The sequence below is a fragment of the Xiphias gladius genome, chromosome 11, assembly GCF_016859285.1.
Source record: "Xiphias gladius isolate SHS-SW01 ecotype Sanya breed wild chromosome 11, ASM1685928v1, whole genome shotgun sequence".
Classification (NCBI taxonomy): domain Eukaryota; kingdom Metazoa; phylum Chordata; class Actinopteri; order Istiophoriformes; family Xiphiidae; genus Xiphias; species Xiphias gladius.
The window spans coordinates 14,247,588-14,262,710 of record NC_053410.1 but is presented as its reverse complement, the minus strand read 5'-3'; the positions used below and the strand labels follow the sequence as shown (position 1 = coordinate 14,262,710).

Here is a 15,123-nt window from a genome sequence, read left to right as displayed (position 1 = left end):
GGGTTCTGTTGCACTTGTGTTAATTCTGTTGCATATCCATTGTGTTTGTGTAAGCCAGCTCCTGTTCTCAAGGTGGTACATCGTAGGCTCCTGCAGGGAGAGTGTGAATGCGGTGGAACATCTCCTTGCCCCTTTCTCTCCAATGGTCTTAGAACCTAGTGCTCTCATGTTTCAGCATGCGGATGTTGGTAAGCGTCCCGCTGCCCCTGTGGTGGTACCCGTAAGCCTGGCGCTGCCCCTCCAGTCACCGGGCGCTGCTGCCTGCTGATGACATGCTGCTGCTGGGACTTGAGCTGCCCGAGCCTCGGTCTTCAAAGACACTGATTTCTAGCTGAGGACACAAAGAATGTCAAGGATCCTCATGGCAGAGACGGCAATACAGTACAGGTTTGAGAAAGTGCAGGAGGATCCTAAAGCTTTACAATTCCACAATCCCTAACAACAGCCATGGATCCGGTCACATCCATTCTCATTGCAAATGCATAAAGCTGGAGAAAACTACAAGAAATTCAAGATCTACAAGTTTCTTTACTGCTTATATTACAACACGTTGTTTTGGGGGGGCACAACCCAAACAACTGATCTCACATGAGGTGCACTAATGAGAGTTTTCTACTTGGAGAGATGGAGACATGAGTGGCTGGCATGAATGATTGCAATATTCAAGAAAAACACACAAGAAGTCACTGTGTGTGTGTGTGTGTGTGTGTGTGTGTGTGTGTGTGTGTGTGTGTGTGTGTGTGTTTGTGTTTGTCTGCTGCTTTCTTCCTTCCCTGTCCCCAGTTTCCTTTTGCTTTCCCATCAGATACTACATATCTGCGATCTCATGCTCACCTCTGAATACAACTGCATCATGTTGGAAAAACTCATGAAAAGGTCAAGATATGTCTCAGTACTGTTCAAACTAGATATGCAGATTCACCCATTCAAGGGCTTTTGACTAAAATCTCAAAAACTTGTCCGTGGGCAGGCAAATCTGTCCCAGACCAGGCTTTAGCTGAATCCAGGACGGACCATCAGCTGTGACCTGATGGTTCCCAATATGATGGGTAACAAGACCAGTTTCAAAGCAAAAATTAATCTATTATAATTGGTCCTTAATAATAAATGCAGCCTGTTCTTTGAGCCAGTGTGGGCCTGGTTTATGTGATGGTCTACTGGACACATTTTCTCTGTGCTTCTGCGTGCTGGGATCTCTCCGACTGACAAAGAGAGAAACGTTTCTGGCCACTTCTGAAAACTTAACAACTCAACTATAAGAACATACAATGAGCCATCTGAAGCGGTAGACCCGTTTGGTAAGACTGTAATACAACGCCAAATATTGGAATGATAAAACAGAACTAGATGGTTTAACAAAACACAAAATCACAAGTGCATACACATCTTAGTCTGTTGATTCACCACTTCATCCTGTCTTTTTCACCTTTTCTTATCCGGACAACTGATGAAGCATGCAGGCTTTTTTCAGCCCTACCCTGTTTCAAATTCACTCCTGGGAATGATAGCCGGCTACTGAACAGCTTCTCTGCAGCAGCTGGAGTTTAAGTGCCTTTTTCAAAGGCACCTTGATGGTAATTTATGAGGGGGAGAAGGTATTTCTCAGATGCCCAGATGCCTCTACCTGTTCCTTTAATTCTAACTGGTGACCTCCAATCATGACGTCTGGCTACTCCAACCTCTAAACCACTGACTCCTCCTATCAGTCTTTTTTTATGTCTGACTGTTCTGTCTGGGCCTTTATCCTTTATCTATTTATTATATACTTGAACAGAGAAAACAGTAGCAGATGAATAAAGGATACAACCCTCATTCCTCTCTCTATGGGGTCTGTGAGCAGCAGACCTCTAGGAGCGTAGATCTTCTCATTCTGCTCCTGGATGTAGCCTGATATCTTCCTCAGCACCTGGAATAAAACAGGGGAGTGGAGATAGGTTAGAATGGGCCAGACACAGTTGGACATAAAGCAGATTTGATTAGAACCATTGAAGGCATGATGAAAATCTAAACCACAAGCAGAGCAATGGAAGAAAATAATCTGAACGGACATTCCAACTGGGGATCCATTACCTGCATATTATTTTTTAAGTGTACTCTGTGGTACATGTGATAACCATGTACCTGAGAGAGGCTAAACATGGGCAGGGCTGTGGCAACTTTAACCTCCTCCTTTGCCATCCTTGGTGGAAAAAATGAAAAATGGAAGAAATGACTTTGCAGTCCTTCTGCGCATATTTAGCATACGGCATATGATACTGACTTTCTCGAGTCATTGCCCATCTTTATTTTTCCTGAACAGTATAACCTAAATTCAAAGTAATTTTATTATGCTCTAAGTATGGCAGTTATTTTTATACATAGTTCCAAGCCACTCATGTCAAGCAAGTCTGTATGAATTAAATTACTAAAACTGATGAGTATGAGCTTTTCTCTTTTTGAAGTTTTCCATTTGGAAGCTTTAGTTCCCAATTCCAAAGATGGCTCTCTCAGGCTAAATGTCATGCCTTGGTTAACTGTTGGGGCAATTTGGAAACACTGTAAAATGTGAGGTGGACAGTTTATTTAGATTACATTGGCACTGGACTAATTTCTCAGTTTTGCAAGCGAGTATTGCATCAACCGTGCAAAAACCACTTAGCAGCAGTGGAGCGAAGCTGAGCACTAAGTTCAGACCATGCCATGGCACACTAATTCAAACAAGCATTCTTGTCTATGTTCTTCTATGCATTATAACTACACACACAGTTTAACCTGGGGACTAAAGGAGTGTTTACAAAAACCTAAGCACTGTGATGTAGTCCCAGGCTGCTGCTGATTGCAACCAAATGATTGCTGACTGATAGCCAACCATGCTAAATGGACAGCTATTAGCGAAAGTTGCATCATTAGAGCAGCTCATTCAGCCTCAGCTATGCCTCCATGGACACCAACAATGCTGATGTGCCATGCCTCTCCAAAACTCTGTCTAACCATGTCAATCAGCTCAACTACGCTCCACTGGGCCTCATGTACACTGAGAAAGCTGTCACCACTCCTCAAAAGGAGGTTCAATCTTTAGCACATCTGCATTATATGCTAAAGCAACACATTTGTATCACGTAAAGAAAAAAACTACGGCATCACATACTGTATGTTGCACTGTATATTAAAGGAAAACTATGGTTTGTTACAACCTTGGTCTTATTTTTGTAACTTTAGCAATTGTTTCTACTCACCAAGCTCATTGCTGAGATACTGCTTAAACAAAGTCAAGTTGGGTGAGAAAAATGAGCATCCAGAAAATCCGAAAAGTTGTAAACAGGCAAACAATTTAGCCATATTATCTACAACTTTATTTGAGGGCGAAACCAAAACTGATTGCACCTGAAAGTCTGGCTAACTAAGGGGTTTGATTAAAACCTGTATGATCGACTTGTGTTTCTTTCCCAGTCAGACTCGTTGTTAGTATGCTATATTGGGATGTAACCCTTTTATGAGTATTCCTTAACTGATTCAGTGAACATGTCAGACTCACATCCTCTTTTGTAAGTTAACTTAAGGTCACTGCAGCACTCAGCCTTGAGAGATTAAAACAATAGATGATGAGCAACACACTGAGCAGCGCTCCTCTGGGATGTCAAAGGACTGTTACAGCTGCAGGCACAGCTGCTAATATAGTGACCCCTGCTAGTGGAGACTAGAGCATAGAAGAATACTTCTTTCTGTCTCCAACTGGAAGAAGAAGGAGAGACTTATGGACTGAAAACAAGACATTAAATTCCTCAATGATAGGCCGTCGAGGAAGTCATCAAAAGGCAGTGGTTTGCTCCAATGTGCTGCTTTCAATCAGTCAGATCCATGTAAAGTACACCTAAGCAGAAAGCAATCAATATTTGACATGGAACAATTATAATATATCCACAAATTCTCAACACAATTTAAACTGTGCCTTTTTTCAAAGCTCCATCAAAGAAAATCAAACATCCCAGAGAAGAAGCAGAGAGATGCAGAGCGGAGCCCTGACTAATAGGTTTATTGCGGGGAAAAGGGAAAAGGCCAATCCTTTCACTTCTAGCAAGTTCTCAGGGCAGCTCAGTCCTCTTCAGCCTAACAATATGACAGTCAAGTATCCAAGCTGTGCTTCTGTTGTACTGGCATGTGTGTGACAGCCCTTTTGAGAAAAGCTTTGTGAGTGTCTGTATATTCCCCAAGAAGCGAAAGGTGTCACAGTCTGTTTCACATGCGTGCCATGAGTGTGTATTCCTCTGCTAGACTGAAAGTTGTTTATGTCACCGAGTGCAATATAGAGGTATACTGTATACTTGTGTATACATGTGTCTGCGGGAGTTCCATATAGAAAGCCACATTCTTGTGAATAATGGAAGAAGAAAAATAGGGGATGGAGGGTATGGAGGGTAAACTATGAGTGAGAGAAGCTTTATGAATGTTTGTGTGCATATGTATCTGTTCTAACATGCTGGGAGCAATCAGTGCTCCTTTGATAAGGTGAGGTGTAAGCATCAAGGGCTCTTGGTGCTCCAATGAATCTGCACAATGATCCACACTCACTGGTGTGTGGCCTCTTTATCAGCACACACACGGATATAAGCACACACAGCATCAACTTGGGTGGGTATATTTGATCATTGTCAGTCATAACGTCATTCATCCAAGATGATTAGGTTAAACAAGTAAATAAATAACTCTCCTGTGGGGCTGATATCATCTCAGCGTCTCAATGGAGCGGCACCCAGCTGACAGGGAGATGAAAAGAGCCTCAGACGAGGCCATTTCTGCATGGCTTCAACACAGCATATGTCCTTTTGTACTTCTTGGTCAAGCTCCCAGTACCTCTGTACTGCTTTGATGAAGAAATGTTTACAAAATGCAACAAGACTACGGAGATGAATGTTGTGGGTGACAGAGATCAGAACAGAGAGGCATGCTGGGGCTTCACGCCACTCCAGTTTCACCTAAAACACAGGCAGGTACACACAAAATCACAAGAGAATTAATCAAACTCACTGTGTATGTACAGCTTTGCAGAGGTTTAATCACCTGCCCTTTCTTAACATGGACATCTTGTGCTAAAGCTAAATGTCAGTTTACAGCTGGCGTGCCCTGCATTGCCCACTGGCGCACAGTGGTGGGCTTTAGAGCAGGTTTTAAAATGTAGTGGACAGACAGTTGAGAGGAGCATTGTGCAACAGAGAATCAGATCGTATCTCCTTTTTTTTGGCTCTGCTGTCCCATGTTGAGTGGGTGTAAATAACCGTGTTTTGACCTTAGAGAGCCAAAGTGCATTAGAACACACAAGTACATGCTTTTCTGTTTGAGAGAGAGCTGGCTTCTATTAAAATGGACAAATATGGCAGTAGTCTTGGGGACAGGCAGTACAGTTTATAATAAGCAGCTTTTAATGAATAATGTCTGAGCGATAAATGTTCCCGCAAAGACATAACAAAGTATTCTACTGCGCACGAAGAGGCTCCACATCTGGGTTCAAACCTGCTGCCTGCTGGCACCTTTCTGTGTGGAGTGTGCATGTTCTCCCAAGGCCTGTATGGGTTCCTTCAACAGGCAAAGACATGCAGGATATTTGCAGGATACTTTAATAGGGCAGAACCGGTGAATTGCCCGTGGGCGTGAATGGTTGTTTGTCTATATATGTTAGCTGTATGACAGACTGGTGGCCTGTCAAGGGTGTACTCTGCCTCTCGCCCAGTGTAGGCTAGGATAAACTGAATAGCCCCCTGTAACACTCAACAGAATATGCAGGTTAGAAAAAGGACGAATGGATATTTATTATTTCTTATATTTACAGCACAAGTCCAAAGGAACAAACTCTGATTTCTTCCCTTAAGGCATCGTCAGGTTTGCTCTGCAATCCATAATAGATCAAAGTTGTCCTGACAGACTGTGTTATGAGACTGTGGCCTCTGGAATACTGATCAAGTTTTCTATAGAAAGCCTATATTAGCTGTAGAGAGAAAAAAATGCATAACAACCATATCAAAACAAGCAAAAGAAAAGGTAAAGCCTGGTGTGGTCTAAGGAAACGTTAGATTTCTAAAAGCTTTGAAGGCTTAATTCAGCAATTCAGCCTGTGTTAAGTATGGAGCTAGAGCTAGAAGGCAGTAGGTGTTTTTTAACACAGAAATTTTGACCTCTCATAGTAGGGAAAGCACAGGTGTTACTCATAACATTATGAGAACGGTGACTCTGTTCATTTCTCAATGTGCAGCCATTTTTGAACGACAGAACCTCCTTGTAAAAGCTCTTTCTAGCCATTTTGAACACTGCATTTAGGTGTCTACAGGTTTATTACCTTCTCATAGCGTGTCTCCATGCAGAGGAAGATGATGTATGCTGTTGCACAAGCCAGACATCCTTCCAGGTACGACTGGCCTCCAATTTTTTCAGCATCCACATAATAAGAGTTCAGGGTCTTCACCGTCTCCTCAAGCAAGGTTCGCTCAATCTACTCACAAACACAAACAGACATCCAGGTAGAGATATGAAGGGTGCATGGACCATAAGGACTGCAGAAGTGAAAAGTGCTCTGGCGTAACTGTTGGAGCAAGCTTATCAGCTATAAAACAGTCTGCCAAACAAACCAGTTGCATTGTGCTCAACCCAAAATACCCCTATGTTGTCAAAAAAAAAAAAAAAAATGAAAACAGAAACACACATCACTTGCAGAATATAAATAAATTTGAGGTTAAGATGACAAATTAGTGTGTGACAGCAGTGGTTTGAGCATCTGACAGAGAACATTTAAAGTGTACTGAAGCAGATTGAAAAAATGTTTTCTAATGGTCCTTTCAAACTGACTCCGTCTGTGTTTCTCTTTGTGTCTAAAACTGCAGTCACACATGCACTGCAACCCTGAATTTATCTAGACATTACCCAAAGGAGCTGTATGTGAGAACACAAATGTCCTAATCCGTTGCACTGGACATTAAACAGACTTTACCCTGCCAGCTCCCTCATACAAAGTTCGAGTAATGTCCAATTGAGGTGATGTGTGTATAGGTCATTGTCTGGAGAATTCACAGCGAGCGAGTGGGCATGTTGAGGGCGTTTCTATCCTGCCTCCTCCATGCGCCACCCCTCAACTAAACCAAACAGAGTATTTTCCATTAGGTGTCTCACACAGACAATCTCTGGACCTGATTCTCGGGACGTTGTCCGGAGTTCATATGAGATAACTGCTCATGTTCCTTTATTGCTCTCTGTGTGTTGACTGTCTGCTTCAGATGTTAATTGCTAGACAAATCTACAATTGTACCCCTGCACGACACCATTCACAGATGCTAATACAGCAACTTTAGAAGTTCAAATTTTCACCTCAAATAAACAGCACAGTCTCTCCAAGTTCTAAAGTGTTAAAGTGTGAAAATAAAAGCATTATGGCTTCTTCTTCTTTAGCTTTACCTTTCTTATGAGCACACACAGAAGAGTTTTACTATAGTTGTGTCACTTTTATTCTGCTTTTGTCTGCTAAGTTAAAAACTCCAGGATTTTAGGTCATGTTGCAAAGGTCTGTATCTGTCTGTGGAAAAAGACTTGGAAGGGGATTCTCGCAATATCATCGTACTTTTTTGTGATGTGTAACATTTGGATTTCCGACATCTATCTAAAAATTCTAAGGATTAACATTGCTGGATTTGTTTCTATGCTCAGTTTAATAAGTCCCCTCTATGTACTTCTGCTAATATATGAGTGTGTGCATTTACTTACAAGTTTAAGTTAAGGTACAAGATAACATCTATCATTCACCAAGTGTTCTGTCATCCAGGATGCACCATTGTAGTAATCTGATTAAGCTTTATTGAGCCATCACTCTTTCTGTGTTGGAGATTGTGGGTGTTGTCTCAGGTGAGTTTGAATTTTGCCAACATGTTACATTTAACTGGACATGTATATGTGAGTGTATGTTCGTATCTGTGCTCACCCTGCTGTCAAGCTCTAAGGGGAACTTGGTCTGGAAGCGGCAGATGGTTCCTTCACTGTAGTCTCTCTGTATAAACACCTTTGTTACGAGCGATGCACTGTGCCTCAGCTCCTGAAGGTTATGGAACTAACAACAGGAGAAAAAAACACTTGTTAAATTTGTGGTCCAAAGTACATTTATATTCATATAGGTGCAAGAGTAGCGGGTCTGTCTTTGATTTACTGTACAGTATATAAAGACTACAAAAAAGGTGGGTGTTTAAAAAGGCTTCCACTGTCAGTCAAACTTAAGTTTAGGCCTATCTCATTACCAAAACATTTTAGTTTAAAATCCACTTGTCTACGGCAGCCCTCAATAACACGGTCTGCACAATAGTTACAGTATATAAAGTAATATATAATATTTCCTGCAAGTTTTGAGTTGTTTTTCTGCCTGCCCCAACTGCAACATGGCTACACGGTGAGAAGAGGGCACTATGTTACTATGTCAACAGCAGTACAGGCATGCATAGTTAGCACTCTCAAGCATTCCTCTTGTATCAATAGGCCCAATTGCAATAATAACCAACCCCCTGAGAGACTCTCCTTTACGGCACTATGATGCTGAGTGGTGTGTTTTACAGCCCGAACACACCTTCCCCTGAGAGGCATACAGCAGCGAGCAAGTGGGCCAGTGCAAACTTGTCCCCTGCTAATCTAAATTACCTCCCTCGAGAGGATGGTAATTACAGATACAGTATGAGTGTGGAGAGAAGGATGAACAAAAAGGGGGTGAGAAAATAGAGTGACAAACAGAGATAGAGGCATGAGGTTTGCATTCATTTCAGAGCCTCAAATAATTTCACAAAAACTCCATATCTCACAAAATGTGTTCAACATTTGTGCAGTTGTTGCCTTTTAAATGCAATATTTACAGGCAAGATTTGGCTAGCTACCGCAGTGTTGTCATCATTAGAGAGCAAGCAGGGTCTCCGTTTATGAGGTTACCTGCATGTATGAGCCCCAGAGAGTCATTTCCATGTAAGCGGACATAGCACAGTGCCAGCCTTTCATCTCTATATAGGGTATATCCATCACAACCAAGAATAGCATCCAAGCTTCTATTTTCGTCTGCTAACAGCCAAAATCTCACAGCCACTAGATCTTTCTGTCTGCCAGGGCTTTTAATATCCTCCTTTTTGCCTTCTCAGTCTCTCTATCACCCCTCCTCACTATCTTCGGGCCATCGTGATGAACAACAAGTCACTCTATCAATAGAAGCAATTATCAGCAAACGAAATGAGCATCATTTATGCAATTTAGTATCAGCTGGCAGAGAGTAAGGTTATACAGGTTGACTTTAAGAATGTGTGTGTGTATGTACATTGCACAGAATTTGAGTAGGTTACGCTTGTTTACTTCAAAAAGATATTAGCAGTAGAAAATATTCAAGTATCCAAAGTGAGAGTTTAGTTTTGCTTGCAGATGACAACCTGCCCAATGAAAAAGAAGGAAGGAAAAAAGAAAAGTAGGATGGAAAGGAAAGGGATTAAAGGCACTAGAAGAAAAGACATGAGGAAATATGGAAGTAACCTAGAAGGAAAGAGGAACATGAATAAGACAAGAAAAAGATAGAAGGAAAGACTTAAGGAAGGGAAGAGGAAAAGTAGGAAGGAAAGTAAGATAAGGAAACTAGATAAGGAAAACAGGAAAGAGAGGAAGAAAGAGAAAAGAAAACAAAGTCAGACAGAGCTGTGGATGTGAACCCTGGTCTCTGGTGTGACAGTTGTGCACTTTGTACTCTTTAATCACCCTCCATCCACCCAAACCACCTCCTGGCACCTCTGCTGCAGTTAATAAATGCACTTTATTCATTCATTCATTCATTCAAAAACAACAAAAAAAACCTCTGAACATGATCCAACCGGGAAATAGCGTTGCAAGTTCAACTGCATATGAATGTAATTCCTAGGAGACAGGGTTGATTCAGGCCAGTGGGATGTCATGGTGTATTTTGGCCTGTTGTTGACCCACTGATCTCTGCCTTACATCTCTGTGCTGCACGTAGCTCGCAGCTGAGCAAAGCAGGCAGGAATCATGTCTCTCTGAGGTCATCAATGAAACATGGAGTCCATTTATTTTATATCTCTCCCACCACTCCCTTGATTTTAATCAACTTGGAAACTTGTGTTCCAGACTTTTAAACTGACTGGCCTAATGAGGATGTCATGGTTAAAGGTCAAAAATTTTACATCTGACTCTAAGGTGACGTATTGTGAAACTCTGCTCCAGTATTTGAAAAGTGAATCTTATAGGCCAAATGAGCTACATGTTTCACTTTTTTAACCTCTCTGTGTGTTAAGGGGCCTTGAGACTTTGCGACAACAAGGATTGTTTAAGTTTAGCGCATGTCACACTGTGTGAGATAGTTCTAATGAAATCTTTGTCGCAATCTGTGTGAGAGTGTACAATGTCAATTTGAGGCATGTCAGATTGTGCTGCGAATGCGTCCTGAGTTGTAGCGCGTGAAAAAGCGTGATGAAAAGGGCACCTAGAAAATGTCACACCAAGCCGTACATCCTGCGTCATTTAATATCATTTTCTGAATGGGGGTTTTATAGACATGGGTCACGGCAGCAGTTACATTGTGAGAATCTGGTCCTAAATTTCTGACACTGTCTTTGGCCACCAAAGCTCCAAACCAGCTGTCGGAGGACACGTCTCACAGCGCGATGTAGGACCACTGCTCTGGACTGACAACCAAAGATTTCACCATGTTTCTCTCACGAATGTCAACTTTGGTCTCGGACAGCCCAAAATTGCACAGTGTAAAGGGGCCCTTACATTAATCCAATCACAAGCACAAACATATAAACTCACACACACATGTACATGCACACACTGGGTTGACACATTACATTTACATACTGACCAGGGCTAGTTTTCTAGTGCTAGGGCATTCATTGTTTCTTGCTTATGAATTGCCAGAGGAAGGAGAGAACTGCCTCGTGGTACTTTCCTTCATCAATTGATAACTTTTTCAGCAACCCACCTCTCCAACTTTACCCAGAATAACCAGGAAGCTTTTACCCCCCTTACAAGTTACGTACAACTGCCCAAGTCCTTCAAAGTCCTGCTTTGATACTGGAGTACTTCATAAAAATATTTCTTTAGTCACGTGATGTTGCCGTTATTGGCAGAGTGGCTGTGTTTGTATCCATTTAAGCCTCGAAGATAAATAACTGCTGTTGGCAGAGTGCTCATGTTTACTTTTCTGCATGGGAGATCAGGGTTCAAATGCAGTCTATTTCCGTGTCTAAAAATAGTACACAAGCAGACATCAATGTTAAAGTGTCATACTGATCACACAGGATTCTGTTCAGAATCTCTTCATCGTGCTGTACTGTCTGACTTATCCTTCCGCCCGCACATCTACAGTAACACTTTCAGTTAAGTTTACATTTGTTTGCACATTGACTCAATGCAGAAATGAAATAAACAAAGTGAAAATAAGTTACATGCGGAAGACAGATTCAACTGAACCAAACAGCTAGGACATTAAACACATACATTTAACACTAACTGTAGAGCAATGATACAGACAAATTCAAGTAATTTCTTAAACTGTAAATCCGCATGTATTTTTTCCTACCAATTAGTAAGACATCATAGGGATTCAACCTACACAGCTCAATAAAAAGTTCTATCGTGAAGAAGTTGCCTGGGGAAATTCCACTGGTGCACAAAAAAAATTCCACATTTCACATTTTATGACCACAACTAGCCACTGGCTAGGCTGACAAATGAAAGGCAAAGAACCAAACTCCTCTATGACAATTTAAACTAAAAGTAAAAGAATACCCATAATGCATCAATGACCTCTCATCACCAATGGGTTTTTCTAGAATGAAAGAGATGACCATTTTTCATATATTTTCTTTGTCATTTCCAATTATCCTTACTCTGATAGCCTCCCCTTATTTATTTCCCCCCAGCTTGGATCTGTGGGTCTTTGTGATTCTCATCGCTATGACATGTTTCCTAGTTTAGTCACTCCGACTCAAGGAACCCACAGCGACAGCATGGGTGAGTGCTGCCAGTGGGCACATATCGCAAAAGGCACACACACAATTACGGCACGCACAGTAAACGCACTCAGACATTTCATTGTCGTCTCTTAGCTCTTTCAGCATTTTTCATCCCCTTCAGAATATAAGCTGGTTTCCTGCCACTGGGAGCAGAATTGTTCATGTTTAGTGCCAAGCTGGGCAAGCCAGAGGTCAATAAATCATTAAAGTTTAGACAGTGACGACAAAACAGTCACATTTCCATGGCATCTAGGCAGAAGATCAGTGACCGTGGGACCACAGCTGGAAGAGCAGATCTTTTTTGGAAACAGTGGAGCAATGTTTCAGTAGAGAGCTGAGTGTGTGCCAGCCTCTGATTACTGTGCTAAGATACATTATTCTTCAACAGTGTAAGACTCGAGCCAAGGCTATCCTACAGACTGAGAGGAGGATCTGGCAGAGGTGGACTTAATGCATCCAGAGACCATCCACGCAGCACAAACAGTCTGCACTATGAGCTGATTGTTATTCAGTCACTTAACATGGTCATTTGCTGACTTGGCACACAATAAATGTCACAGAATGAGTTCTAATAGAAAGTGACTGAGGGAGAGAGAGAGAGAGAGAGAGAGAGAGAGAAGGGCAGATGGGTAAAAGCACGGATAGGAAATCAAGTGTGCTCCTCATCTCAGACTCCAATCACTGACGGTTACAAACTGCAGCAGCCTGTTCACATTAAATATGCCATGAATAATTGATCAGTCTTGGACATGAAATCTGTCCTGGTTCCACACAATGTATGTGTTTGCGTGCATGTGCATGTTGTGTGTGTGTGTGTGTGCGTAATTGATGGGGCTTGGACAGGGATCCTGGCAGACCACCAGAGGAAATCGGGGCCCACTCTGCCAATCTCTCGCAGGCTAAGAAGAAGAAGAAAAAAAGAAAAAAAACTAAAAAAATTCAGGAATCCTGCTCAGCATTGTCCACTACACCTTCACCTGCAGCAGGCGAATGCATGAACCGCGACCTCACTCGCCAAAGTAACAGCCGTCTCCGCTGCTGACATCACTCCTATGATAACTAAGGCAGCTGTGTGTCCAGCATCATGGTGACATCACCTAGGACACAAGGGCGGAGAGAGGAAGCTGCCGGCCTGAGAGCTACCGGGCATTACTGAGGCCAAAGCTATGCCAGCAAATGCTGTCGGTGCCGTTTGGAGTGACTGGCTGTGCTATGTGACACTGGCTGAACAACACCGTCTCCGTCATGCGCTCGCCCCATCTTCTGTTCGGTGCCGTTTTCGAGTTGCCAATCACATTAATTGCATTTGTTACAGGAGTGGAGGGGGCATGACACCAGAGAGCTGAGCAGGCGAAGCTGTTTCATCGTGCGGCCCGTCTAAAGTGCAAGGACAAAGCCTTGTCAAGCCAATTTAAAAGTATGTCAGAGGGAAAGACAGAGAGAGGCTGTCCCTGTCCATGGTGCTGACAGCTCCATCATTATCACCACTCTCATCTGTCTCCTCAGCTTTGAGCCAACCGGACACGCTCTACCTGAGTGACATAGGTTTCTGGTTTCTGACTTGTCAAAACTATGTAGCTTTGGTACAAAGAAAAGGGAAAACACTGCAGTTCTCTGTGTGAGAATATCTGTCGACAATTTGGCTAACAGAGCTCACGGGGCTAAACGCTGATGAAAGTAAGTGAAATCGAGGCTCCTGGACGAAAAGTGTTTCACTGTCGTGAGCGTTGCATGACTCTCTGCCAACACGACTTGAAAGGCACACCAAGTCGGGTCCAGCCGGTGGATTCGGCCGAATTGAGGCAACAGTCACCCGAGCCACGACAAGCCACAGAAATCGGAGGCAAAACGAGCAAGACATTCAGTCCACAAGACCGCATTTCTCAACCTGCAATTCTTAGGAAAAAAAAAACAACAACAACAAATGGAACAGAGTTTTGTTTTTCCCCCGGTTTTGTTCGTAAAATACTAAGAGAAAATGCAGCAAAAGAGCCGCATCTCTTACCTCTGTCGCCATATTGCAGTAAGAGGGTAGAGGATGTGTCCCGCGCTGAAAACGACAACCGTTCGCTCGCGCTGTGTGGGACAACGCCACTACACAGCTTGGCAGGCAAGATTGGACACACGAGCGCGCGCGCACGTGCGAATGCGTGACTGCGCGTGCGCGCTGGGGGGGGGGGGGTTAATTACATGTGAATTTCTATTAATGCATAAACCGAGAATAATTTGCTTCAAGGTCAGACTTTAAAAACGCAAAGGAGTGATTTCCACGGTAAGTATCCGCGGTTTATTTAGATTAGGGTTACTTTATGTGACCCCCTTTTCGTAGGCTGTTCAAAATTGTATTGATTATCAATAATTCAAATGAAGTACCTTGGTTTCCAATCTATTTGCAACCACTCCAGACCAAGCACAACAGCAACAAAACACAACAACCAAGGTGTCTTCACGAAATGGCAAGAGATGAGTACCAGGAGGTTAAAACAGCTGGGTTTCAGAGCTTTAAGGTAATGTCCAAACAGGCATAGAAATAAAATAGTTCTGATCATATACACACAAATGCAATCCTACATATAATGTCTGACCTGTATATATTAACGTTAAGCTCCCTTAGAGACAGGGACTTTATTAGTGCCATAATATTTTTTGTAATGATAGTGCTATGAGAATACGTGCGTGCTATACTGAAACCCATGAGATAAAAAAATATATCAGATCATTATTAAGTCACCAGTGAGGGTCCCCTGGGGAATATTACGCTGAATTTACTGTCAAGCATGAACCACTTGTGTCTGCCAGCATGCAGAGAGGCTCTATTTTATTCAAATTTAAGCCTGTTCTCACATTTAGGCAGCGCTGTACAGTGATCCAGTACGTATTTACTGTAGCCAACAGTGCTGTCCTCTAAAAGCAGGTTGGTTCTGGTGCAAAGTGGTCATGTTGTGGTGACTCATACTGTAGCCCATATGTTTAATGCACCATTAGTGAGTGATCATATTAAAAATTTACCAGAGCCCACTTTGATGCACTATATTGCCACTTTTTCTCCTTCAAGAATAGCAAATTCTTCCAATTCACGATCAGAACAAGGTTCTACTTGGTTTGAATTTTTTACAAGGTT

The 15,123-nt window shown here is 42.5% G+C and overlaps 1 protein-coding gene across 1 annotated transcript; it reads right to left on the bottom strand.

Moving 5' to 3' along the window:
* Positions 1-244: 244 nt before the first annotated feature.
* On the bottom strand, positions 245-14,102 carry golga7bb (golgin A7 family, member Bb). Its single transcript, XM_040139741.1, has 5 exons — positions 14,008-14,102; positions 7,937-8,062; positions 6,308-6,460; positions 1,805-1,906; positions 245-331 (listed from the first exon to the last, which is right to left on the bottom strand). The coding sequence occupies exons 1-5, from the start codon at positions 14,017-14,019 to the stop codon at positions 245-247; spliced, it is 480 nt and encodes a 159-aa protein (XP_039995675.1). The 5' UTR covers positions 14,020-14,102.
* Between the last annotated feature and the right edge of the window lie 1,021 nt (positions 14,103-15,123).

Excerpts from the sequence above, each read along its gene's own strand:
- golga7bb (XM_040139741.1), bottom strand. Across the intron at positions 1,907-6,307 it reads TGGAGACACGCTATGAGAAG|GTGCTGAGGAAGATATCAGG; the intron begins GTAATAAACCTG and ends GTTTTATTCCAG. Across the intron at positions 332-1,804 it reads TAGAGAGAGGAATGAGGGTT|CTAGAAATCAGTGTCTTTGA; the intron begins GTATCCTTTATT and ends TTGTGTCCTCAG.